At 42.6% G+C, this 26,246-nt stretch overlaps 2 protein-coding genes and 1 non-coding gene across 4 annotated transcripts; 1 reads left to right on the top strand and 2 right to left on the bottom strand.

Annotated features, from left to right (window-relative positions):
- Positions 1-102: 102 nt before the first annotated feature.
- LOC106563501 (amino acid transporter heavy chain SLC3A2) lies at positions 103-5,656 on the bottom strand. The gene is made up of 9 exons (XM_014129152.3): positions 5,317-5,656; positions 4,247-4,484; positions 3,934-4,124; positions 2,472-2,645; positions 2,252-2,346; positions 2,004-2,140; positions 1,371-1,686; positions 1,168-1,230; positions 103-1,082 (listed from the first exon to the last, which is right to left on the bottom strand). The coding sequence occupies exons 2-9, from the start codon at positions 4,456-4,458 to the stop codon at positions 735-737; spliced, it is 1,536 nt and encodes a 511-aa protein (XP_013984627.1). The 5' UTR covers positions 4,459-4,484; positions 5,317-5,656; the 3' UTR covers positions 103-734.
- On the top strand, positions 4,723-16,607 carry LOC106563503 (uncharacterized). Its single transcript, XR_014379453.1, has 4 exons — positions 4,723-4,951; positions 14,472-14,607; positions 14,745-14,820; positions 14,978-16,607. It is a non-coding gene; the product is annotated as an uncharacterized LOC106563503 (transcript).
- Positions 16,608-18,552: 1,945 nt separating this feature from the next.
- On the bottom strand, positions 18,553-26,195 carry tmem151a (transmembrane protein 151A). 2 transcript variants are annotated; one of them, XM_082958222.1, is made up of 2 exons: positions 25,279-26,195; positions 18,553-22,491 (listed from the first exon to the last, which is right to left on the bottom strand). In XM_082958222.1, exon 2 carries the CDS (start codon positions 22,055-22,057, stop codon positions 20,471-20,473), a length of 1,587 nt encoding a protein of 528 aa, XP_082814348.1. In that variant the 5' UTR covers positions 22,058-22,491; positions 25,279-26,195; the 3' UTR covers positions 18,553-20,470. The 2 variants fall into 2 exon arrangements, with proteins under 2 accessions (XP_082814348.1, XP_013984630.1); XM_014129155.3 differs by having other exon boundaries at positions 18,553-22,135.
- Between the last annotated feature and the right edge of the window lie 51 nt (positions 26,196-26,246).

The raw sequence follows: 26,246 nt of genomic DNA, 5'->3' as shown, positions 1-26,246 counted from the left end.
AGTGCAGAGTGGAGGGGGCTAGCTTTAATGTTTAACCTCAGGTTTAGATTTCCCCACACCATTGGAAGCACATGCTAGCCTAAATAAACAGACTAGTAAAGGTTGTATTCAGTTGTTTATTTCACCCATTTTATATCATGCCAATTTAATTTAGTAGGAGGAAAGAGTTTAAGCCCCTCCACCTTTGATGTGTTTTACACCTTCTGCTGCCAAAGCAATCAACATCAGATAATTGATCATTCTTGAAACATGTGAGAAACATTTTGAAAACAATTACATTTCAGTAAGGGGCCAACCATGACCTAAAAAGAAACACAACTTAAAAAAATAAAAAAAATAAAAAAAGCCAATAAAATACATTTTTAAAATGATAAATTCAAGCATTGCATTTCATGGTCTGGAATGTATTTTCAGTAACAGCAAGATAGTCCGATAGTTGAAGAAGTGTTGACTGGTGCTTGCGATGCGTACACAGGTGTTTGTATGTCTGACCAACACAGTATTCTAGAATACAGGACTAATTCACAGCAGTTTCTATATTCTAGGAGTTCAAGTAAAATATATTGATGAGTGCATGCTAAAATGCAATGGCCATTTGAATGACAGTGACTCTTTATCAGACTTTTTCCCTTTTCTTAAAGTAACAGAATTCCCTAAAAAATGTAAATACAAAAAAAATAAGTGACAACTACTTTATCAGTGCCCACACAGATGGTGCTGGATCGCTCCTCTTTCTAGGCTATGTAGGGGAACTGTAGCAGGACAGCCTGGCCTGGGCCTAGCTCCAACTTAGAGAGTGCAACAGTACTGTCAGGGGCCAGGTTGACCTTGTCTGTGCTCACCTGGACCACAGCCCAAGCAGGCAGGTCAGGGTGGGACAGCTGAAGGGTCACTGCGTCGCTGCCCCAGTTGAAGGCAGCGACATAGCGCCCACTCTGGTCCCACTGGCGGAGGTAAGCAAGGGCAGAGGTGGAATTGAAGAGGGGAATATAGTCCCCATGCTGCAGGGAACGCTCTTTTCCACGCAGTTCACTCAGAGTCTTGAAGAAGGAACGGCAGGAGAGCCTCTGTTCTTTCTCCTCCTGAGAGTGGCAGGAATTAAATATTATTTGAACTGCTTTGCCTTTCTAACAGTTTAATTAATATGGTCATTAGCATCCTATTTACCTTAGCAGTTCCATTTGTCTCATCTTCGAGTGAATCCCACAGCATCTTAGGGGACTTTGTATCCTGTTATAGAAAGACAATCAATACATTAAGTACCCATACAAATCAAGACAAGCTTTTATTTAAAAAAAAGTGTGAATCTCTCCAAGGCTAAAGCTGTCATTTGTTTTGTGATACATTAGTTATGGAAAACCCCTGCTCACCGCATCAGCCAGGGCAATCTCATCCCCATAGTTGAACACTGGGGTTCCGGGCAGTGTGAGCAGGAGCATCTGGTTGAAGTTCACCATGTCTGGGCCCACCAGTGTGGCCAGGTGACCCTCCTTCCTGTCCCCAATGTTCCAGGCCAGCTGGGTCTGGTTGTGAGAGGAAAGCAGCTGCTGGACAGTCTGCGCACGATCCGTAGGGGTCATGCTCTTAGACCTGAGGGCCCCGGATAGGAGTAGGTCCACCCCAGTGGAGTTAAGCAGTTCAGAGACTTCAACTGCAGAGGTCTTCTCAGTCACTCCAATCAGAATCCTGAGCAAAAAGACAACATTAGGAAAGGAATTAAAGATAGATATCTATCTATATCTATATATATACACACACACACATATACACACACACAAGTCTAATGTACCAATTGTAATAGAAGCAAGATACAGTATCAGCTCTAAGTAGCAGTCAGTGCAGCTTACACCACAAGTTAACCAATAGCCATTTTGTAGAGGATGAAAAAGTGATGAAACAATACCATGATTAAACCACTAGGTGGCTCTAAAGCATGACAATTTACTGAGATGCCCAGTTGAGTTCTAAGGGAGTGATGTATGCAATTGTGGACATATGCTCACCTTCTCTTTCCCTCAGTCCCATTCTGGACAATGGCTCGAATGTCAGCCCAAAGAGACGGAACTACGCTGGCCACACGCTCTACACCAGACAGCTGGATCCCATCCACACCTTGGTTCAGCCAGAACACCAGGGCAGACTGGGAGGAAAGACAGTTCACACATTAGATTGATGAACTCAAATACATTCAATTGGGACTGACGTAGTAGATTTAATGAGTTCAATGAGAAGAGACGCTACAAATTATTACCTTGAGTCTCTCAGCAACGTTTGGGACACTAACATTAGCGAACCATGGTCTGCTTCCCAGATAGTAGGGAGTCAGATCCAGGACCACATTGATGCCTGTCAGAGGGGAGAGAGTTAATCCATCTGAACCACAGACCACTGCCGAACCAATGAGTAGTTTCAAGAGACTACAATTGAAAGGACATCAAATGAAGAGAAAATAAAAAAGGGGCTATACTCACTCTTCTTGTGTGCAGCTGTAATGAGGCTTTTGAACTGTTCCAGATTGCCAGCGTCAGAGGAGATCTCCTCAAAGTTCAGGCTCACAAGGTTGTCTAAGGGGGCAACATGGATGGGCCCAATGACCAGACCTTTAACCTTCAGCTGGCTCAGATGGTTCATCTTGTCCGCCACACCTGTTACACAATAGAAAACTGCTTACTGAAAGTGGCCATACATCCGTTTTTCCATTAAAGATACAACATATGGATAAAAAAATTAACTTTTATCCTGGAAATCCTTCTCAGTGTGTAACCACCCACTGGCGTTGTAGCTGCGCTCACACAAACAAAAACAAGTTGTTTCAGACAGCCATCATGTAGTCCAGTTCTTGGAATATGACTAAAGGTGTCCGCATGCTTCCCAGCCGAAACAGTTCAGAAAAGTTTGTGTATATATTATGATGATTTGGACATCATTAAGGTTTTTTTTTGGCTGTTCGGGCACACATTATTTCCTCAAGGTCAGCCTAAGTTTGGGAGCCCAAGTCTACACCCATGATTGGGCAACTGTAGGGATTCTTCAATAAAGTCTATAGTCATTCAATGAGAGAACTCGTTTTCATGCACATTTTCTCCATTGAGAAATACTGCAACAAACTTCTTGGTTATATGTAAAATTGCACAACTAAGCTCTCCTCTGCAAAAATGTCAAAATTAATGACAGATTTCTTGAGATATATTAGATTAATTCTGACTATGTTGAGGAACTGTATACTGGCTACGGCATCTCAAATAGAACAAATGGAACGATTGGCACTTCTCGTTTTTAAAGCGAATGTCTTTTACGGTAGTAGGAGAGCACACTTGTTCGACTTCGACCCGCCGAACTGAAGCACGCAGACACCTTAATACCCCCCCAAACAAGAAACATGCCAAACCAGTCAGCTTAGGGTGTAGGAGGGAGGATTCTGATGGTTCAAAAGGATGCTTAAAGAGCCCCCCCCCCCTACAATCCCTTGGAGCGGAGTCAAGGAAATAGTAAACGTGTTCACATAAAATAAATGTGACCTCAATTCTGAGAATACTATGGGCACACACTTGGAAGTTAAAGCAGACGATTTTAAAATCTCATGTCTCGTCACGTGCTCTGTTGCTCAAATGAATAAACACTGGTCTGACCCTTCAACACACTACCACCCTAAACCCAATTTCAGTGTCCCCAGAACTTGACTCTCAAGCCATTTACACAGGCAGCCCAATTCTGATCTTCGCCAATAATTGGGCAAAATTGTAGACTTGGGCTGCCTTTGGAAACCCAGCCATAGGCTACAAGTTGCAATTGGGTGGGGTAACTATGTGGTTCACTGTATTCACACTACTTTATATGAACTGTCTGTGACCTACTAGTGAGTTTCACAAGGTGAAACGTATACTGGTTTCATCACTAATCTTAGTCATCCTCACCCCTTTCAGGGGCTCTTACCCTTTAGATTCTGGGACTCGCTGAAAGCTTGCACATTTCCAATTTGGTACAGAGGTCCATAATTCCACCAGTTCATGGCAGGAATGTCTTTGCAGCGAGGTGCTTGAACAATGATGGCCACAGCTCCAGCCAGCATCCCGAGCCAGCCCAGCCAGAACAGAATCAGAAGGGCCCATCTTGTCCGGACCCACCTTTAGGTGATGAAGGGAAATATTTAGTAATGCAATATTATACCCTAAATGTTTACATTGCGAACAACCATTAACTATTTTTTAATAAGCTAGTCTATTGCATACATCTTAATATTTCTTACCCTGGTGTTCCAGCGACTCTGAGGAGTTCCTCTTTGGATAAACCGGTAAATTTAGTCTCCGTCTCCTCGGGGATTTTCACTTTAACGCTGCCGTTCTCCGTGCAGGTGGGAGAACCAGCATCACCGTTCTCTGCCCCGCCCGTCATCGGCTGCTTCTCCTGGTCCAGATTGAGCTCCACATCCTTCATGTCTACCTCCGTGTCCTTACTCATTGTGACGTTGGTTCAATTTAGATGTTCTTTATAAAAAAGAAAGATGAGTGTTGCTGAGTAAGTAGTGTCTTTGGCCGCGCTCGACACTGCCAACTACTTTAAAGGTAAATTGAGACTGACTGCTCTACAAATCACCTTTCATCCTAAACAACTACTCCACATTATTTGTATATCAGTCAGTCATAATTTACCCATGATACATCACGTGTTTGACGTTCTCGAACACAGCTGTCACGCACATGCGCATACGATGGTCTAATACAATTGCAAGTTGACTAAGCATTGCATCACCCTTCAATTTTAAACAAAGACCATGCGGGAAAATATGTAAATTACAATATGTTATATATATTTGACAGAAATAGGCTAATATATCTGGACTCTGAGCCAGTGCGGCGAAAGGAGTTTACATTCACATCGCTTGGATTGAGCATATGGGGGCTAAATGTTAAAGCAATTGCCACCTATCCAACAATTTCATTAGATAACGAATGTAAGTAATATCTTCATTAAATGGTTCGTTGGTTTGATCTTTACAGTAGACAACATTATTGTATACATTGTAGCCTATGGCAGGTTTGTATGCCTAATCTCGTGTGCGTTAGAGGATTGGTCCAGTCTTATTCTAGTGAAGGCACCAGACTAAGGGCTAAAGCACACCGAAAACAGAAAGGGTAATACAATAAAATATTTTCTAAATTGTCACTAGATTAGTTCAATGTAACGACACTTTTAGTGATTTAGTGGGGTACAAACAGTTGAAATAGGGACTGATGTTCAGTCACTGAACAAACCAATGATTACATCCGCAATTTCAGATAGTCACCTGCATGAACGTAATAACCAATCCGTTCTTACCTGGTGAAGATAACTGGTCGTGTAAGTAGTTTTCAATTCGCCTTCAGGTTAACCTTATTGCTGAGAAAAATTGTTTAACCACGGCCGCAGTAATGCGCTCTTTATATAGTACTGTAGGCGTCAGTAGCCGCCCAATTTTAAGGAAGGGCCAACATCACAACTTGCAGATTGATCAATTATGATGAGTTTGATCAAGTTAACACAAATTCGTTAACTTTGCAAGTGTACTCTATTGAGAGTTAAAGTCGACTTGCATTTCATGGTTTGGGAATTGAAATGTTTGCGTTTGATAAAGAAAGTCCACCTTAAACGGTGCCATCTGCTAGACATGCATCCCTCTCATGTTTCATGAGTTGGCAAGAAATGTCACAAACAACTAACCGGAAATAGATATATCTGTGCTTTAGTCTAGAAAAACAGAGGGTAGGACTTACAAATAGGGAAAAATATTATAGGCAGTGTGACCTCTATAATAAAACTCATCCTATTTCTGTGATATTGTCCAGTTATGATTTCCATCCATCCTGCTAGAACATCTGAAAAATACAGAAATTATAGTTTCTAGAAAAGATAAGATTGTGTTCCAAAGTAGATATTACCAATTGGATATATTGTACCAAAAGTCTAACATATCTGATCAAATAGCCCACAACCTTTGACCTAGAAAATGTATTTCCTAAATTGCTGCAAAAATCTCCTGTGTTCATAACCCCTCTTTGTTTTTTTGGACTCCAGACTCCTTGGACTTGTTTGTGTTATTCTCAAGATAATTCAGGGAATATTTCTTCGGTATTGATTCGCATCCACCAATCAATGCAATGACTAGAATCATTTTAAAAACAATCTTGATTACAACATCATTTTAAGACAAAGAAGAGATGAAGAAAACACCACTTGAATTAATTATAGGCCAATGTATGTAAATTATATTGTTAATGATCAAGTTTCTGCATATCTTTCTATGTTGACACAGTTCTGTCCAATCTACAAGACACATTCTCATCTTGTAATCTCCTCACAGACTCTGCAGTGATAAGAGTAATGTCTTGTTACAGCCCAAGATTACAGACGTCACTATTCAGCAGAATATATCCTCTGATAATGCAGTGAAACTGTTGTAGGCAGAGGTAGTATGGAGCTTTTGACCTATTTCCATTTGCAATATGGTAGAGTATAGCCATGGGGCATTCTTGATTAAAATCAAAACAAGCTCAGACATGATGATCACTAACAGATCGGTCTTGGATCATAACAATAACGAGGCTATATACAGGCTATATACAAGGAGCACCGGTACCAAGTCAGTGTACTGGGGTATGAGGTAGTTGCGGTGATTGATTGAGGTCATATGTACATGGAGGTTTGGTTAGGTGATTGATCAAAGTACTATGTACATGTAGGTATGGGGTGAAAAGCAGAAAGTCCGGGTAGCCATTTAATGACATGTTCAGCAGTCTTATGGCTTTGGGGTAGAAGCTGTTCAGGAACCTTTTGGTCCCTTTGGATCAATGCCAACTGTGTTATAAACCCCTGTATATTCCTGACCCTATAACAGTACTAATGTTGTATACTAGTTGGAGGTTAGAGGTGGGCTGATCAAGAACTATCATTAAGTATGTAAACACCTTTCAAAAAGTGCTTTGTGACTGAAGATTTTGCATAAAATACAGTTACTAGTGGTGGAACGGTACGAGGGTGGAATGTGTTGAAAAGGGGCCACATACAGTATATATAGGGGTTTTATTTAACGATGCAAGTCATTTAAGAACAAATTCTTATTTTACAATGACGGCCTTACCCTTTCAAACCCTCCCCTAACCTGGACGACGCTGGGACTCCTGATCACGGCCGGTTGTGATACAGCCCAGGATCGAACCAGGGTCTGTAGTGACGCCTCTAGCACTGAGATGTAGTGCTTTAGACTGCTGTGCCACACAGGAGCCAGGTCACCATACTTGCTTTAATGCATCTAAAATATCCGCCAGGCCACAGTCTAGATTAACGGCCTATTTAAAAAAAATCTAATTGTATTTGTCTCATGCGCTGAATACAACAGATGTAGATCTTACAATGAAATGCTGATTTACAAGCCCTTAACCAACAATGCAGTTTTAAGAAAAAAATGTGTTAAGTAAAAAATCTATAAGTTAAAAAAAAAGAAACAAATAATTAAAGAGCAGCAGTAAAATAACAATACATACATACAATACACATACAATACACATACAATACAGGAAAACACGAAACAAAATACAGTCCCTCTATAAGCTCATGTCCCTCCCTCTGGAGGGCAGAGGCTGAGGGGTGTCCGGTATCATGTAAACACAGCGGAGCTGAGCACTTTGTGTCCTTAGGCCCTCCCTGAAAAACACACGCTGTAGGATGGAAGATCAACATGTTTTCCTGAAAAGGTCTAAGAGAGGGGTGGGCCTGGCCTACAATCTTCTACACAAGAGTTGCGATTAATGAACACAGTAGAGAACAATGGAAGTATGATTGATGTTCTGATCCTATGATCAAAGTCCTTCATCAAAGGACTATGATGATTGGTCAGATCAGTAATTACATTTAATGGAAGTACACTGTGATCAAATCAAGAGCAATGTTAAAGGCTTTGGATTAAGTAAGATGGTTCTCTGTTAAGCTAAAATCTTTTTTTCAGTCAGCTTAACCTGCACTTATCCAGCTTGACAGGACTGCGATAGAATGCACAAATTCACAAACAACAGCAAAACCCCACTGAATCAAACATTTCATAAAACGTTTACTTATCTGATTCAAGCAGATTGCTCAACCTGGTGAATTATTGGTTTGATATTACAGTCAGACACACATTTATCTGGCTTTAAGCCAGACATTTCCCATCTGCCCATTTCATAACTATTGATCTCCTGTTATTTGTTCCTTTCATTATTGTGCTGCACAGAGGATATTACATTTCTGAGACATCCACCTCCAGGTCTCTCAGGTTCAGGCTACATTGTGTAAACCAGAACATTTGTATGTCAAGTCAAGGTGTATTTATACAATTTTATTTGATGAAAACATTATTGGGATTAAAAGGAATTGCTTAAAACGGTAGTTAAACAGTAACTCCGTTTAGCAAATCAGCCAAAAAAACATCTGCTGTTAAATGTTCTGTTATCACTTAGGAACACTTCTTCTTTACACTCCTTTAATCACAAGGACCACTACTGACATTTGTATTTCTTTATTTTTATTTAACCTTTATTTAACTAGGCAAGTCGGTTAAGAACAAATTCTTATTTACAGTGACGGCCTACCAAAAGGCCTCCTACGGGGATTAAAAAATAAAATAAAAATATAGGACAAAACACACATCACGACAAGAGAGACAACGCAACACTACATAAAGAGAGACCTAAGACAACAACATAGCAACACAGCATGGTATAAACACAATATGACAACATGGTAGCAACACAACATGGCAGCAGCACAACATGGTAGCAGCACAAAACATGGTACAAACATTATTGGGCACAGACAACAGCACAAAGGGCAAGAAGGTAGAGACAACAATACATCACGTGAAGCAGCCACAACTGTCAGTAAGAGTGGAAATAAAATGAAGCGTCTATGCACACACAGACACACAGTTTTCAGTCTCAGAGGAGAACAATACAAGATCCAAAAAGTTGGCTTTGCATTTCTGTGTATGGAATTCTAAACTCGATTAGGGTTAGAGGGAAACTATGCTGATAACTGAGAAGATTAGATTTGTTTATGTACATGTTGGAGAGCTGGGTCTAGGAATAATAAAAACCCAGTGGTGTAAAGTACTTTAGTAAAAATACTTTAAAGTACTACTTAGGTAGTTTTTGGGGGTATCTGTACTTTACTTTACAATTTATATCTTTGACAACTTTTTACTTTTACTTCATTACATTCCAAAAGAAAAGAATGTAATTTTTCTTCAAAACATTTTCCATGACACCCAAAAGTACTCCTTATATGTTGAATGCTTAGCAGAACAGGAAAATGGTCCAATTCACACACTTATCAAGGGAACATCCCCGGTCATCCCTACGGCCTCTGATCTGGTGGACTCACTAAACTAAAATGCTAAGTTTGTAAATTATGTCTGAGTGTTGGTGTGCCCTTGGCAACAACAAAAAACAAGAACATTGTGCAGTCTGGTTTGCTTAATATAAGGAATTTGAAAGGATTTATACTTTTACTTTTAATAGTTAAGTATATTTAAAATAAAATACTTTTAGACTTTTATTCAAGTAGAATTTTACTAGGTGACTTTACCTTCTAATTGAGTCATTTTCTATTAAGGTATGTTTACTTTTACTCAAGTATGACAATAGGGTACTTTTTACACCACTGTCATAATCTCAATCATGTGATTGAAATCAAGTGATTGAAATAAGGTTGCCTGTGCCATCATCAGTGTAATGGAGTAGTGCACAGACCTACTGGTTTGTGTGGATGGTTATACAGACCTATTCAGGGCTCTGGTTATATGGCTTCAGGTTACACAGCGCCATTATGTGGCCATTTATTTTGTCTCACATAGAGGCCCAATTTAAGTATTCCATTCCAATCTTACAATCAACCAATTATAGGTGTCCTCGATGGGTATCATAGGATGGGTTTGCAGAGGTTCATGATGGCGTTGCCGAGGCTGCTCGTTTTGTAGCTCGTACTTTACGCAGGCTGTTTCATAAGTCGCTCTGGATAAGAGCGTCTGCTAAATGACGTAAATGTAAAATGTAAATGAATAACGTTTGCTGTCTCACTGACAATCACCCAGGTATGAACGCATTCATGATTGACATGTCGGATCTTTCAACTGCATATGGGACATTCTAAATTTGAGAACACTAATGAACCAACTTGATAGCATCATTTTTTTTATCCCGTTATAACATTGAACAATATAAAAAATTGGAAACATTTCCACATTCATACAGTTGAAGTCGGAAGTTTACATGCACTTAGGTTAGAGTCATTAAAACTGTTTTTTTTAACCACTCCACAAATTTCTTGTTAACAAACTATAGTTTTGGAAAGTCGGTTAGGACATCTACTTCGTGAATGACACAAGTAACTTTTCCAACAATTGTTTACAGACAGATTATTTCACTTATAATTCACTGTATCACAATTCCAGTGGGTCAGAAGTTTACATACACTAAGTTGACTGTGCCTTTAAACAGCTTGGAAAATTCCAGAAAATTATGTCATGGCATTAGAAGCTCCTGATAGGCTAATTGACATCATTTGAGTCAATTGGAGGTGTACCTGTGGATGTATTTCAAAGCCTACCTTCAAACTCAGCGCATCTTTGATTGACATCATGGGAAAATCAAAAGAAATCAGCCAAGACCCCAGAAAAAAAATTGAAGACCTCCACAAGTCTGGTTCATCCTTAGGAGCAATTTCCAAACGCCTGAAGGTACCACGTTCATCTGTACACACAATAGTACCCAAGTATAAACACCATGAGACCACGCAGCCATCATACCGCTCAGGAAGGAGATGCGTTCTGTCTTCTAGAGATGAACACACTTTGGTGCGAAAAGTGCAAATCAATTCCAGAACAACAGCAAAGGACCTTGTGAAGATGCTGGAGGAAACAGGTACAAAAGTATCTACACTGCTCAAAAAAATAAAGGGAACACTTAAACAACACAATGTAACTCCAAGTCAATCACACTTCTGTGAAATCAAACTGTCCACTTAGGGAGCAACACTGATTGACAATAAATTTCACATGCTGTTGTGTAAATGGAATAGACAACAGGTGGAAATTATAGGCAATTAGCAAGACACCACCAATAAAGGAGTGGTTCTGCAGGTAGGGACCACAGACCACTTCTCAGTTCCTATGCTTCCTGGCTGATGTTTTGGTCACTTTTGAATGCTGGCGGTGCTTTCACTCTAGTGGTAGCATGAGACGGAGTCTACAACCCACACAAGTGGCTCAGGTAGTGCAGCTCATCCAGGATGGCACATCAATGCGAGCTGTGGCAAGAAGGTTTGCTGTGTCTGTCAGCGTAGTGTCCAGAGCATGGAGGCGCTACCAGGAGACAGGCCAGTACATCAGGAGACGTGGAGGAGGCCGTAGGAGGGCAACAACCCAGCAGCAGGACCGCTACCTCCGCCTTTGTGCAAGGAGGAGCAGGAGAAGCACTGCCAGAGCCCTGCAAAATGACCTCCAGCAGGCCACAAATGTGCATGTGTCTGCTCAAACGGTCAGAAACAGACTCCATGAGGGTGGTATGAGGGCCCGACGTCCACAGGTGGGGGTTGTGCTTACAGCCCAACACCGTGCAGGACGTTTGGCATTTGCCAGAGAACACCAAGATTGGCAAATTCGCCACTGGCGCCCTGTGCTCTTCACAGATGAAGGCAGGTTCACACTGAGCATGTGACAGAGTCTGGAGACGCCGTGGAGAACGTTCTGCTGCCTGCAACATCCTCCAGCATGACCGGTTTGGCGGTGGGTCAGTCATGGTGTGGGGTGGCATTTCTTTGGGGGGCCACACAGCCCTCCATGTGCTCGCCAGAGGTAGCCTGACTGCCATTAGGTACCGAGATGAGATCCTCAGACCCCTTGTGAGACCGTATGCTGGTGCGGTTGGCCCTGGGTTCCTCCTAATGCAAGACAATGCTAGACCTCATGTGGCTGGAGTGTGTCAGCAGTTCCTGCAAGAGGAAGGCATTGATGCTATGGGCTGGCCCGCCCGTTCCCCAGACCTGAATCCAATTGAGCACATCTGGGACATCATGTCTCGCTCCATCCACCAACGCCACGTTGCACCACAGACTGTCCAGGAGTTGGCGGATGCTTTAGTCCAGGTCTGGGAGGAGATCCCTCAGGAGACCATCCGCCACCTCATCAGGAGCATGCCCAGGCGTTGTAGGGAGGTCATACAGGCACGTGGAGGCCACACACACTACTGAGCCTCATTTTGACTTGTTTTAAGGACATTACATCAAAGTTGGATCAGCCTGTAGTGTGGTTTTCCACTTTAATTTTGAGTGTGACTCCAAATCCAGACCTCCATGGGTTGATAAATTGGATTTCCATTGATTATTTTTGTGTGATTTTGTTGTCAGCACATTCAACTATGTAAAGAAAAAAGTATTTAATAAGATTATTTCTTTCATTCAGATCTAGGATGTGTTGTTTAAGTGTTCCCTTTATTTTTTTGAGCAGTATATATCCACAGTAAAACGAGTCCTATATTGACATAACCTGAAAGGCTGCTCAGCAAGGAAGAAGCCACTGCTCAAAAAACGCCATAAAAAGCCAGACTACGGTTTGCAACTGCACATGGGGACAAAGATCATACTTTTTGGAGAAATGTCCTCTGGTCTGATGAAACAAAAATAGAACTGTTTGGCCATAATGACCATCATTATGTTGGAGGAAAAATGGGGAGGCTTGCAAGCCGAAGAACACCATCCCAACCGTGAAGCATGTTGTCGGGGTGCTTTGCTGTAGGAGGGACTGGTGCACTTCACAAAATAGATGGCTGATGAGGAAGGAAACTTATGTGGATATATTGAAGCAACATCTCAAGATATCAGTCAGGAAGTTAAGGCTTGGTCGCAAATGGGTCCTCCAAATGGACAATGACCCCAAGCATACTTTCAAAGTTGTGGCAAAATGGCTTAAGGACAACAACGTCAAGGTATTGGAGTGGCTAGCACAAAGCCCTGACCTCAATCCTATAGAACATTTGTGGGCAGAACTGAAAAAGCGTGTGCGAGCAAGGAGGCCTACAAACCTGACTCAGTTACACCAGGGCTGTCAGGAGGAATGGGCCAAAATTCACCCAACTTATTGTGGGAAGCTTGTGGAAGGCTACCTGAAATGTTTGACCCAAGTTAAAGAATTTAAAGGCAATGCTACCAAATACTAATTGAGTGTATGTAAGCTTCTGACCCACTGGGAATGTGATGAAAGAAATAAAAGCTGGACTAAATCATTCTCTGTACTATTATTCTGACATTTCACATTCTTAAAATAAAGTGGTGATCCTAACTGACCTAAGACAGGGAATTTGTACTCGGATTAAATGTCAGGAATTATCAAAAACTGAGTTTAAATGTATTTGGCTAAGGTGTATGTAAACTTCCGACTGCAACTATAGTCTGATAAGGCTATTGTCCGCTGCAACAGTACTACACTTTCAAATGGACACATGGCTACTAGTGGACAGCTGCTGGGTATTGAGACTACTGAATATGTTTTTATCACCCTCTCAACAATGGGTTAAACTTTTGGGTGCTACATCCAATAGTTTAGTAAGATTTTATCAGATTTTCAATAACTTTTCTCAGTGTTATGTTGTATTTTCCAGATTTTTTTTTCTCAGAGTTTATAACACAACCCAAAACATGGGGACTAACCATAGGAGCAAATAATGAGAATATCAATTAAATCAGTAGAGATCATCATGTGACTTTTTAATTCAGGGAATACATTATTTTGATGTCTTAGTTGACTTCACCTAAATGCACCATTGACAGTACAGATGACAATGCCTGTTTGAAATTAAATGTGTTGAGAAAAATGTGTTCTACATTCATAGATCTTCCTGTTGTCACATGGCCCAGTGGCACCATAAGATAATCATCTAATGTCCTAAAAGAATATAACTATTCATTTGTGCACATGAATTAAAGAATGGAATTTCTAAAGCATTTCATTGAAGTTGAATTAGGCTCCCTATCCAGGCCAGGAGACAGTGAGGCCCGTGTGTGACAGACTGTGTAGTTTTAGGTTGTGGAACATGCATACGATTATTTCAATTGCATACTGTAGAATAAACTATATCGTTTTACTGAATGCATCTGTAAAATGTGTATGTCATTCAGGGCCACTTAACAGGCCAGTGCATTCTTTATGGGACTGTTGAGTACAACACATTTGGCCTGGTTCTGGAGAGCCCCAGCCATCCCTCCCTCTGCTACTTTGTGTAAGCCATCTCTGTATCTGTGGCCATCTACTGGTTCTACACCAGCTGTGTGGAAGAGAAGGTCAAGAGGTGAGAGGTTCAACTGTATGGCCCAGCAATTGTGTAAATAATATCGATTTCCATGCCCAAATAGTGTGGCATCAACAGAAATGATTTGTTTGTTGTTGATTTGGACTGTATTTCTTTACCTAGCTCCTATCCTGCACCCCCAGGGAAAGACTGTGGCTGAATGTTACTCTGGGCGTGCGTGTGAAGATATTGTTCTTACTGGCGGTGTCAGGGACCGTCTCTTTCTGTCTGCCCTTCAAAGCGTGCCCTCCATAACCAGGTGAGATGGCTGCCTTGTTTTTCTGTCTTCTCCCATATCACCTCTGTGCTCAGTGCCCTCTTGTCCCTCATACTGTATATGAAATGTGAAATATTTTATGCTGTTCTTTTACATCTGGAGGACTTCTTTAATTTCAGTCGTGATGCAGACCATAAAACCTGGGTCAGTCTCTACGATGGGAATCAGTTCTACACAGGCGTGTATAATGCAGAGGTCTGCCCTGACACTATCCATATCATGATAAGACACATCAAAACGCTGTTGCCTTATTAGACCACAGATACTTTTTTTATGTCCCTTGTATTGACATTTTTATTTAAAGCCATATATTGTATTCTTCATCTGTCCTCTATTTCGTTGTCTTTCCCAGAAGTCTGTGTGGGTGAACTTCTTCTGGGTGCTGAGCGTGGCGGTGGTGTTTGTCCAGGAACATCAGGGGTCAGGGTCAGAATGGAGCACGTCTGAAACAGAACCCTTCTTCCACCGACCTGTCTGACCCCACTGACCTAACCTATAGCCCGATGGGTGCCATTATGTGTCTTTGGATCCAGTTCCCTGCATGCAAGAACCTATTATTGGCCCAAGATCAAATAACAGGGGCTTGTAAAACAGGATGTTTTGGTCATCAATGGGGCAACCTAACTCCGTGTTTTCACTATGGAATAGTGGGAAGTACAATTAACTTTGGAAGTAACCTCTTCCATTTTTGTATACTTAAATCAATTAGTTACACAATTCAGTCCCTTCCTGATATATAGGATGACCTGTTTAATTTATACTGTACTGATATGTACATCTGTGAAAGACAAAACATTTCCTGTGAAGTGTATCTTCTACACATATATATATACAGTGGGGGGAAAAAAGTATTTGATCCCCTGCTGATTTTGTACGTTTGCCCACTGATAAAGAAAGGATCAGTCTATAATTTTAATGGTAGGTTTATTTGAACAGTGAGAGACAGAATAACAACAAAAATATCCAGAAAAATGCATGTCAAAAATGTTATAAATTGATTTGCATTTTAATGAGGGAAATAAGTATTTGACCCCCTCTCAATCAGAAAGATTTCTGGCTCCCAGGTGTCTTTTATACAGGTAACGAGCTGAGATTAGGAGCACACTCTTAAAGGGAGTGGTCCTAACCGCAGCTTGTTACCTGTAAAAAAGACATCTGTCCACAGAAGCAATCAATCAATCAGATTCCAAACTCTCCACCATGGCCAAGACCAAAGAGCTCTCCAAGGATGTCAGGGACAAGATTGTAGACCTACACAAGGCTGGAATGGGCTACAAGACCATCGCCAAGCAGCTTGGTGAGAAGGTGACAACATTTGGTGCAATTATTCGCAAATGGAAGAAACACAAAATAACTGTTCATCTCCCTCGGGCCTGGGGCTCCATGCAAGATCTCACCTCGTGGGGTTGCAATGATCATGAGAACGGTGAGGAATCAGCCCAGAATTACACGGGAGGATCTTGTCAATGATCTCAAGGCAGCTGGGACCATAGTCACCAAGAAAACAATTGGTAACACACTACGCCGTGAAGGACTGAAATCCTGCAGCGCCCGCAAGGTCCCCCTGCTCAAGAAAGCACATATACAGGCCCGTCCGAAGTTTGCCAATGAACATCTGAATGATTCAGAGGACAACTGGGTGAAAGTGTTGGGGTCAGATGAGACCAAAATGGAGCTCTTTGGCATCAACTCAACTCGCCATGTTTGGACGAGAAGGAGGAATGCTGCCTATGACCCCAAGAACACCATCTCCACCGTCAAACATGGAGGTGGAAACATTATGCTTTGGGGGTGTTTTTCTGCTAAGGGGACAGGACAACTTCACCGCATCAAAGGGACGATGGACGGGGCCATGTAACGTCAAATCTTGGGTGAGAACATCCTTCCCTCAGCCAGGGCATTGAAAATGGGTCGTGGATGGGTATTCCAGCATGACAATGACCCAAAACACACGGCCAAGGCAACAAAGGAATGGCTCAAGAAGAAGCACATTAAGGTCCTGGAGTGGCCTAGCCAGTCTCCAGACCTTAATCCCATAAAAAATCTGTGGAGGGAGCTGAAGGTTCGAGTTGCCAAATGTCAGCCTCGAAACCTTAATGACTTGGAGAAGATCTGCAAAGAGGAGTGGGACAAAATCCCTCCTGAGATGTGTGCAAACCTGGTGGCCAACTACAAGAAATGTCTGATCTCTGTGATTGCCAACAAGGGTTTTGTCACCAAGTACTAAGTCATGTTTTGCAGAGGGGTCAAATACTTATTTCCCTCATTAGAATGCAAATCATTTTATAACATTTTTTACATGCGTTTTCCTGGATTTTTTTGTTGTTATTCTGTCTCTCACTGTTCAGATAAACCTACCATTAAAATTATAGACTGATCATTTCTTTGTAAGTGGGCAAACGTACAAAATCAGCAGGGGATCAAATACTTCCCCCCCACTGTATGTATGTATGTATGTATGTATGTATGTATATATATATATATATATATACACACATTTAAAACAATAATTGTCATAATCTTTATTTGATTATTATTAATTAAGTACAGATCATTACTAGTTATTTTCTAGTATTGAATGAGTTACAATTTTACATTTTATGTGAAAAAAGTTTGCAATTGAAGAATTAAATCCATCACAACCTTTATAAATGGCATTAACTACACAGTCTTCAGTACCAACCACTTCATCATTCTGTGCCTCCTTTCACCATCCATCCATCCCTCTCCTCTCTGCCCTTTTCTTCAAGCACTCTCTTTCTCTCCATCTTATACAATTGCTTGCTGAGTTTGCGAGCTTGTCTTTCTTTTGCTTCAATGGGGCTTGGTGTCCAGGAGCTGCTCCAGCTGCCTGCGTATGTTGGATATGTCTAGCTGTGCTGCTTTTATCTGCAGGCCCTGGCCCTCTTCCCTCAGCTGAGGTGACCTCACCAGGGCCAGCTGGGTGCTCTGCGCCTTGCATTGGGTCCTAAGCCGCGCTGCCTCCACCAATAGGATCTCCATATTCCTCACAACAGAATCCACCTGCTCCTGAGACATTTTATGGACTGGTGAAAAGTGAAATATTACAGGAAAAATGGGGCACAAAACACACACTAGTCTGGCATTAACACCAAGCACAGCATAAACCATCTGACATGGATTTGCACTGAGGTGTACCCTAGTGAATCAACACTATCTTAAAACCACTTGATAAGATATTAGACACCCTTCTGTAAATGTTAATAAAGACTGAAATGTTCATGGTGGCAGCATCAGTCTGATTCATCGGCCCCTGAGATCATCGGCCCCTGAGACAACTGCACGTAGCTTACCATGGAGTTTATCTCTCACCTGCAGTGCTATCAACAACAGGCAACACATTTTCACCACTCAGCCACTTTCTGAACAACAAAATGACATATGGAGACATAGATGTAAAACAGTATAAGGGAAGCCAACAAGTAATTTGTGGATAATACATTGTATGTGACAATATATAATATTTCAGTGTAACTACCTGCAGTTATTGGATTATAATTACATTGTGGTTACCAACGTTCTTGCATAACTGCATAGTACAACATTTTGCTGTAAGTGTTTAAACATTTTGCTCTGATTTATATAAACTCCTAATAGTGTATGTCTACAGACATTTCTTGGAAGGGCCACTTACCACAGTGAGAAACGTTTCACATCTGCAAATGGAATGTGCTGCAGCAGTTTCTTCTCTCTTCTTCACTCAAATGTTGTTGTTTTTGACCTCTACTTAACAATTACTGGTAGATTCCCATGCAGTTGATGTGCAGATTCTCATTTGTCATATGAAATGTGACAGGTGCTTAGCCCTCCTTTAAAACCAGCTTAGGGTTGCAGGGAGAGTGAGACTTTGCTTGCATGCAGACAGTCATGCATGGATGTACTGAGAACCAAAACCAACACTTCTAATTCTTTACAAAATGATTTTATGAATCTGGTTACAATATGTAGTTACAAGAACACTGGTAACAACAACGTGACCTAACAGTTACAGGCCTAATACAATTTCAAACAATTACTGTACTTGACACTCAACAATTTGAATTTGTATTGGTAACACATTAGATACAACAGAATGGGAACATACAGGAGTCTTTTCACGATAAGGAGTGGTTTTAAAGTGTGGTGGGACAAGTCACCATGTCAATACCTTCATACAGTACTTATGAATGTTAACATGGCCATTATTTGAAAAGTAGGTCCACATTCACATCCATGGATCCTTTTACTGTTATTAAGATGGTCTATTTGTGCTTAATAATGTGCACCTACTATGACATGTGAATATGCTGATGTATAGAAGTGGATGTCCTGACATGCTATTTCGCCTGGCTGTCAGTCTTTGTATGGGCGTGTCTTTCTGTAATTCTGGGAAGTTGTGTTTGAGCTAAATATGCTGTGTGTTATGTCAACTATGTGCTGTCTGCATGTTGTTTGATTATCTACATAAAGGCAGATAATACATTTCTTGAAATAAATATTGTGTTATGAATTTTGCTCTAATTCCTAATAACCCGTTTTGGCTTTGAGCCCAAGGCTTCCGAGCATCGATCCCATCCTAATGGCATCAGCTGAGTGAGGGGTGGGGGGAGTGTGGATATGTACTCTACTGCATCATATCCATACTTGACCATGATGTATAACTACAACAGTGGGCAGAACTGAGACATGAGGAGAACCCCTTTAGAATCATAGTTAAGGCCAAATTGCTAAGAGGCATTTTGGATGAATAAAGGGATTTATCTTACAAACATAAAATGGGACAATTGCTCTCTCCATAACTGTATCTTATCATATTCCATCTCCTGTTCCCCATATCCATGTTAGGTTTAAAAAGTGAGTGTCTTTCTCCACATTCCTGTTGTCTGTGAGGGGGCAAATGCGTGTTTTTGGCTGACAGGGAGTCACAAGGCTGAGCAACAAGGACATGCCTTTTTAAGGCCTTGTGGGTCATACACAAACAATCCTTTGTGTTAATGTATACCGTTCTGCATTTTTATAAAATCATGAAGTTTCTCACAAAGTAGCTAGATTTTTAGCAACTACTGCATCTCTGCTCAAACATACCCATATGTGCACTTAACTCTTAAAACATTATTCACTATATCTGTGATGTCATATCGTGGACAATATTGTTGGCCGCTTGGATCTGCATTATCTCAAGAGGAAGGTGAGTAGGTGACATAAGCCGCATCACTTCAGTGCCTTGATCAAATGTATTATTTGTTTTACATCTAAAAGTAATATAAAATCGGATTACTATAGTCTCTTTGTGTAATGGTAATAGTTTTTTTTATTTCATTGGCATGAGAGTTCTGCTCCACTTCCACCCAGGAGTTATGTAAGTTTACACAATATACAGTGCCCCTTGAATTAATCTAATAGCTTGGTGGACTACTACTACTCCTGATGTTAAGCGCTAACTCAGCAGCTCATTGAAACATCCATACATTCATGAACATACATTTCATACATTGATGAACAATGATACAAAGCGATTGTTGTTCATTGTGGACAATGGGATACACATATTACACACTCTTAAGCAAGATAAACTACATAATTGTAATTTAATCTACCGTGACACAATAGTTTGGTTTCCCTACACATTTTGCAGTAGTCCTTTGTCAAAGGTCTGGAAACTAGGATTTTTGCATGTTTTCTTCCTCCTTCCTTCCCCCTCTCTTCTTTCCAATCCTTTCCATAGCGCCACTTATTTTTCTTCCTTCCCTATTTTCCTCTCCTCTGCCCTCCTCTCATTCATTTCTTGCATCATCCTGAGCAGATTTGCTTATCTACTCTCCATCACCCTAGCCAATCATAGTGACTATCCTGCGTCAAGGTCCTCCCCTCCATGGCAGCTCTCCTCACCATGGACGATCAACACAGGCAAGTGGAGAGCTTCCTGATAAGCTGGTGGTCTCTCTGTCACACAGGCCACACCCTGCATGATCTCAGCCCTCACTCTCTCTAGTTCCTGCTCTCTATCCTCCTCTAGCTGCAGACTATTCTCATCCTCTTCAAATCCTTCTCCCTCCAGGACCCCTCTGCTCTCTTCATTAGCCCGGCGGAGGCCCAGTCCCAGAAACCCACCACCTTCATCCACTCTACTCCCCATCCCCGCACCAAGGCTCCGGGAGTGAAACAGGCAGGCCTGCCGCACCGTGTGCAAACGGCCAAGAGAGAATCCACTGCGGCTGAGGGCTAGCCTTCCTCCTCCCATCCTTCCCACTGTCCCATATGTCAAAGAGCCCGCCCCCATCGCCACATTCCCCCTGACTCGCGAGGGGAGCGAGGAGCTGCTGGTGGACCTGCGACAGCGGGGGCAGCTCTGGAGGACGTAGCTAGAGTTCCGCCTCATAGGGACACGCGTTGCCCCGGTAAACGCAGAGGGCGAAGATGTTGTGTTGTTGGTGTTCAGATCCATCAGCAAGGCCTCGGAGTAACTGGGCACCATCTGCTGGTTGCAGCGAATGTGCCACTCCAGTTCAGTGATGTCTACCGTGTTGACCCTCGATATGACACGTAATCTGGGGCCACCGCGTTGCCCATTCTCCTGGCCTGAGCGGTAGTTGCCCATCTCAGTGCTGTCATTGTCATTGACTTCCTCGTTCTCACCAAACAGCTTCTCCACATGATAGTGGACATACGCAGTACGGTACTCTGACACCACACGTAGTGGCCAGGACAACATCAGGGCTGAGATCAGCCAATACATGCGCCGACGAGAGAACCAGGGTGGCCACGCAGGGTCAGGAAAGGCTAGCATGTGCTCACGGAAGTCCACGTTCTTCAGATGCATGCCCTCCCGTGCCTCCATGTAGTCATCCAGACCCTCGTTCTCTGCGAAGAAGCGTGCACGCTGGGTGAGGTAGGCAGCCTCGGCATGGGCACTGGCAAAGCTGAAACACTTGGTGAAACGAAGGCGTACAGCCGGGTGCTCCAGAAGGCCAAGTAGCTCCTTGGATACGTCCTTTACACCATGCCGGGTATAGTCAAATTCAGAGCTGGCTGTGTGTGTGTTGACCCGCTCATGGTACACCTGTGTGGTGGTGTAAGCATCACCATTGCGGTATCGAGTCACCTGCCGTGTCCTTCTCACATAGTGATAGCTGATGGCCTTCCACCAGATACAGGGCATGGCCTGCTGCAGCCTCTGGACCCTGTTGTACACCTTGCTGATCCTCACCCGGGCCAGAGAGGATGTTTTAGAGAAGCAGTGCCAGCACTCCACCAGGTAGACCAGATACAGCATGATCAGGAAGGCCACCGGGATGTAGACGTAGCCGTTGGAGCAGGGGCTGTCATGGTAGAGGCGGGCGCGGCCGCCGTAGTAGAGGCCGTGTTCATCGGCAGCCATGACAGTGACGCGGTAAAAAGAGCACCATCCCAGCGTGGCGAAACAGCCGAACATCAGAAGCGTGAGGAGCAGGCACTTCCAGTGGGACTCTCGGCATAGGGACCCAGGAAGGGACTGTTTACAGGGACGCTGCTACAGGGGGGAAGGGATAAGAGACAAGGTAAAGCAGATGATGGAGGGGGATGGAGGATCAGGCACAAATACAAGTAGAAATTCTGTTAGATTATATAAATGGGAGTAAGGTAGCAGAGTTTGCGTGATGGGATCAGGAGCACAGGTTGAAATTTGGGTAAAGGGAGTGATGTGAGGGTGGACAGGACATTGGATAAATGATTATTTAAGTTGTGGGGATGGGGTTTTAACGATAATAAAACATCACGCGTAATGGAACGGATGAGGGGTGATAAAAAGGAGAGGAACAGGGTTGAAGGACATACAACAGGAGGCAGAAAGACAAGGAAAGGAAAGGGTGTTAAAACTGGATTTTTCTGCAAGAAACAGAAACAGAAAAAACAGAACATATATTAAGTGTATTCCATAAGAATACAGACAATTGGGCATCAATCACACCATGGCCTTAATGTCAAAACAACATTAATAAACATCAATGTTGTCTCCTCTCTTGCTCCCCTTCTCTTCCAGAGATGGAACATTCCAGTCTCTGGAGGCATGAACACATTTCCTGGCAGAGTGAAACCCAAACCATGAAGTCCATTTTAAACACTTGGTTTTAGTGGGCATTGGAAGAGGTTGATGCTTTTAGACCTCATCAAGAGAGAAAGAGAGTGCATTCAGCTCTCTGTTGCCAGTGGAAGTTAGTGGTACTGTGGCCATCCCTGCTTCCCATAGGGAGATGCACATGGACAGGGTCACTCTTGGCCACACAGAGCATAGAAAACGAACCAAAAGGAAAACAAAAAAAAGAGATAGATAAGAGGTGGGCCCATATCCACAAAGAGTCTCATAATGAATAAGATTATATGGACAGATACTAGATCAGCACTTCTATTCTGAGATGCTTTGTGGATACGAGCCCTGAGATCAGAGTATCTATCTGCTTCACTTTTGATGTAGTCAAATGGGCCTCTCACAGCCATGACAGTGACCTTGCAGGGAAGGTTTGTTTTGCTAAAAGGCAGGCTGCTGTCCAAACGGTAGCTGTGAGGAGGTGTGTTCCTGTTGGCAGAGGTGCCGGGATTTAATTGTGCCTGCATCACAAGGACAAGGGAGCACGCTGAGTCAAAAGGGAGACCATTTAAGTTCACCATAAACCTAGAGCCAAGTGCCTCAATTGCTCATTTATTACATTTGTGTGTGTGTCTATATTAATGATGATGGGCTAACTCTGTACTCATCCCCCACTAAAAGGCCATTAGAGAGGAAGAGATGAAGAGAAAGAGAGGTATGGGTAGTTCACTAGGAGCATCATGTTTCTTCCACTGTGCTTTTTCCCTCCCACTTGATCGCTTTTCTTCCCACTCCGTATTGACATTAGCACTGTAAAACTACTTTGGGTGTAAATCTGTTGCTGAAAGAAGAATGGAAAAAACTGCTTCAGTTTCACACACAGTAGAACATTTGTTTGTGCTCCTTCTTACTGTCATAAGGACAAGGACAACATATTTCAACTATCAGAGCAAGTTTGCCTAAATGAATAATGGTACAGGGAAGATGAATAAAGAAGGGAGACAGAGTAAAGGAGTGTATTTTTGTTATAGAAACAAATCCAACTAAATGTAACATATTCTGATGCAACAACAGACAGAGAGAGATGGATAGTATGTTTAAGTAGGAATATAAAGAGCATTTCAGTCTTACTCAACCAGTGTTAATTATTTATCAAGCCTAAGAACTACCGGTCTGGGAGACAGTTTTATCGGGAATGCCTCTCACAGAGGCAGGCGGAAACATAATGTGAGTTTGTGTGTGTATAAATTCAAGTAGGTCAGCCTGTAGTATGCAAGTCCTTACTACATAAGAGTACAATTATTCTCAAAGTACGTGGAAGAAATCTGACCATTGATGGCTGCAAACACAACAGAAGACAAGACACAAAGCAGGTTTTCTTCAACCAGTGTCCAAACTGTAATGATACTACAGATCTCCCTCCCTTCTTTGTTTTTATGTGTTTTGGAGCCTGTCTTCCACTGTCTTACCTTCACTTTGAGATGAACGGCAAACTCAGAGGATGAGAGAAAGTAGAGATGGCAGGCTTACAGTTCTGCCTGCACATCTGTCTTACTTCTCTCAAACCCCACAACATTCAAGGGAACACAGAGGCCGCCCACGTCTAAAAGCAACCTCAGAAATAAACATTAACACACAGAGGTGTGCTGATTTTGCCTGACAGGACACACAGATATCATTATGTGCACATACCAACCACGCTCATGGGAAAATAGGCCATTATGACATGTAACTTACGGAAATAGGCCGACTTAACGGTAGATATGGTTGTGTCAGTATAACACAAACATAAAAACTCAATAGTGCTCTCTGGTGCTTGGCCAATCTGTCTCTCTTCTTTTTATTGATCTCTCTGTAACATAAGAGCTGAGGTTACAGCTCAGCAACTGAGGACTCTAACATAAGAGTCCTTGGACGTTTAGGCTACTACTCAGACAGAACAGTGATCTTAGACTATAATGTACCCTGATGCTGTACAGTTCATTCTAATAAGTAATCCCAAAAGAAGATGTCTCCTAATCATGAGGAATTATTTAATAATTAATGTTGTTATCGTGTCAGTAATTGTATGTGGCATTCATATCTCAGCCCAGGCAAATAGATGAGGGGGAGCTAAATCGTTCACCTCCAGTTCGACTGCAATGCAGTTGCGTCCGTCCATTAGTGAGAGGTGACTTCTAGTAACCTTGTAGTATACACGCACTAAAAAAATACGTGACTGGTCTCTCGTAGCCTATTGTAAAGACCAGCGTTCCTCTGATCAAACTCGGACGCACCAGAGACGCAGAGTTATGTTTGTGCTCAACATGTTGGTTAGTGAGTGGATAACTGAGTGAGCTCCTCTGGTTACAGAAGAGTGAAAACGGAGGTTGAGTTGCCTATTAGCTTGAGCTCACCATGCAGTGCAGATCTAAATATATGGATAATATCCTTGCAAGCGCACATTCTATATGGGTATTAACATTGTCATTTTATTAGCCTGTATATAGTAGCCTAGGCCATTCAGTAGCAGCCAAAACAACAATTACGCACGCGCGCACTTACCCCCCACCCCCACACCCCAAACAACCTAGCCAATGCTCTACTACCTCTTCTCTTCTGCCCCCGTTCAGTAAGGGCGCTTCTCCGGTCACGGTCACCGCAGGCATTCTTTCGTTCCTCACAAGCTACGATTTGACCGTGAGCATCGGGATCTATCCGAGACTCCCATGATCAGGGGGTCCAGTGTCCGGACCGCCCCGCATAACAACTCAAGCCCCATGTCTGAATTCGATTCTTCGAAAGCAAACGTCTTCGGGTATTAAGTATTCCTCTTGCCAGGTTATTAACACAGCTCCTAGCATTGCCCCAACGGCTTGATTCGATCCTGTCCTGCGGTTCTTGTCACACGACGACCGCGGGACATGGCAAAAACCCGTTTCATGTGTAGTTTCTCGGGTGTCCGTTAATTCACCGTACGTTGCTTTATTGCTAATGTATTGCTGTTATCTACAGTAGCTCCAGGCTCCAACATGGATCATCCAGCGGGGAAGAAAGATGAGGAAATACTGTACATTAAGTCACAATGTACCTCCTGACGATGCAGCTCTGGTCTGTCAAGTGCGATAGCACGCTATTTATCCGTAGGCGTAAATAGATCCTCATCCCACCATTTAGAAATTATGATTGGCAGATAATTTCGTTCACCCTCCTCCTCGCTCGTTTGGTCATGTGTTTATTCCCGTTTTCACCTGCACATTTAATCGTCGACGGTTAGCGCTGACGTCACCGAGTAGGGACAAACGCGCACCATTTTCTAAAAGGCCTACGTTTGAATTTGTTGCCGTGGCAATATTGTAGTCATTTAACTCCCGATATAAGTTCTGTGCAAATCCTGCTTCTTCAACAGTCTGATGAGCCTTGTACATCGCCCACGTTTCACAACCAACTACTTCCATGGCAAGGGTCTACGTGCAGAAACGGGACAGAACCAAGAAAGTGTGGACCTGACACTTATGCTGAAAATTGTATGCCCGTGCGCTTTGCCTCCACGTAGCTTTGGCTATATTGTGCTGTC

This window comes from Salmo salar, chromosome 11 (genome assembly GCF_965601325.2).
Source record: "Salmo salar chromosome 11, fSalSal1, whole genome shotgun sequence".
In the NCBI taxonomy this organism is placed as follows: Eukaryota; Metazoa; Chordata; class Actinopteri; order Salmoniformes; family Salmonidae; genus Salmo; species Salmo salar.
This window is presented reverse-complemented; position numbering and strand designations above follow the sequence as displayed.

Excerpts from the sequence above, each read along its gene's own strand:
- LOC106563501 (XM_014129152.3), bottom strand. The coding sequence starts at position 4,458 with ATGAGTAAGGACACGGAGGTAGACATGAAGGATGTGGAGCTCAATCTG. Across the intron at positions 2,141-2,251 it reads ACGTTGCTGAGAGACTCAAG|TCTGCCCTGGTGTTCTGGCT; the intron begins GTAATAATTTGT and ends CTTTCCTCCCAG. Across the intron at positions 1,231-1,370 it reads AGATTGCCCTGGCTGATGCG|GATACAAAGTCCCCTAAGAT; the intron begins GTGAGCAGGGGT and ends TTTCTATAACAG.
- tmem151a (XM_014129155.3), bottom strand. The coding sequence starts at position 25,338 with ATGCCTGCGGTGACCGTGACCGGAGAAGCGCCCTTACTGAACGGGGGC. Across the intron at positions 22,136-25,278 it reads ACGGGGGCAGAAGAGAAGAG|CAGCGTCCCTGTAAACAGTC; the intron begins GTAGTAGAGCAT and ends TCCCCCCTGTAG.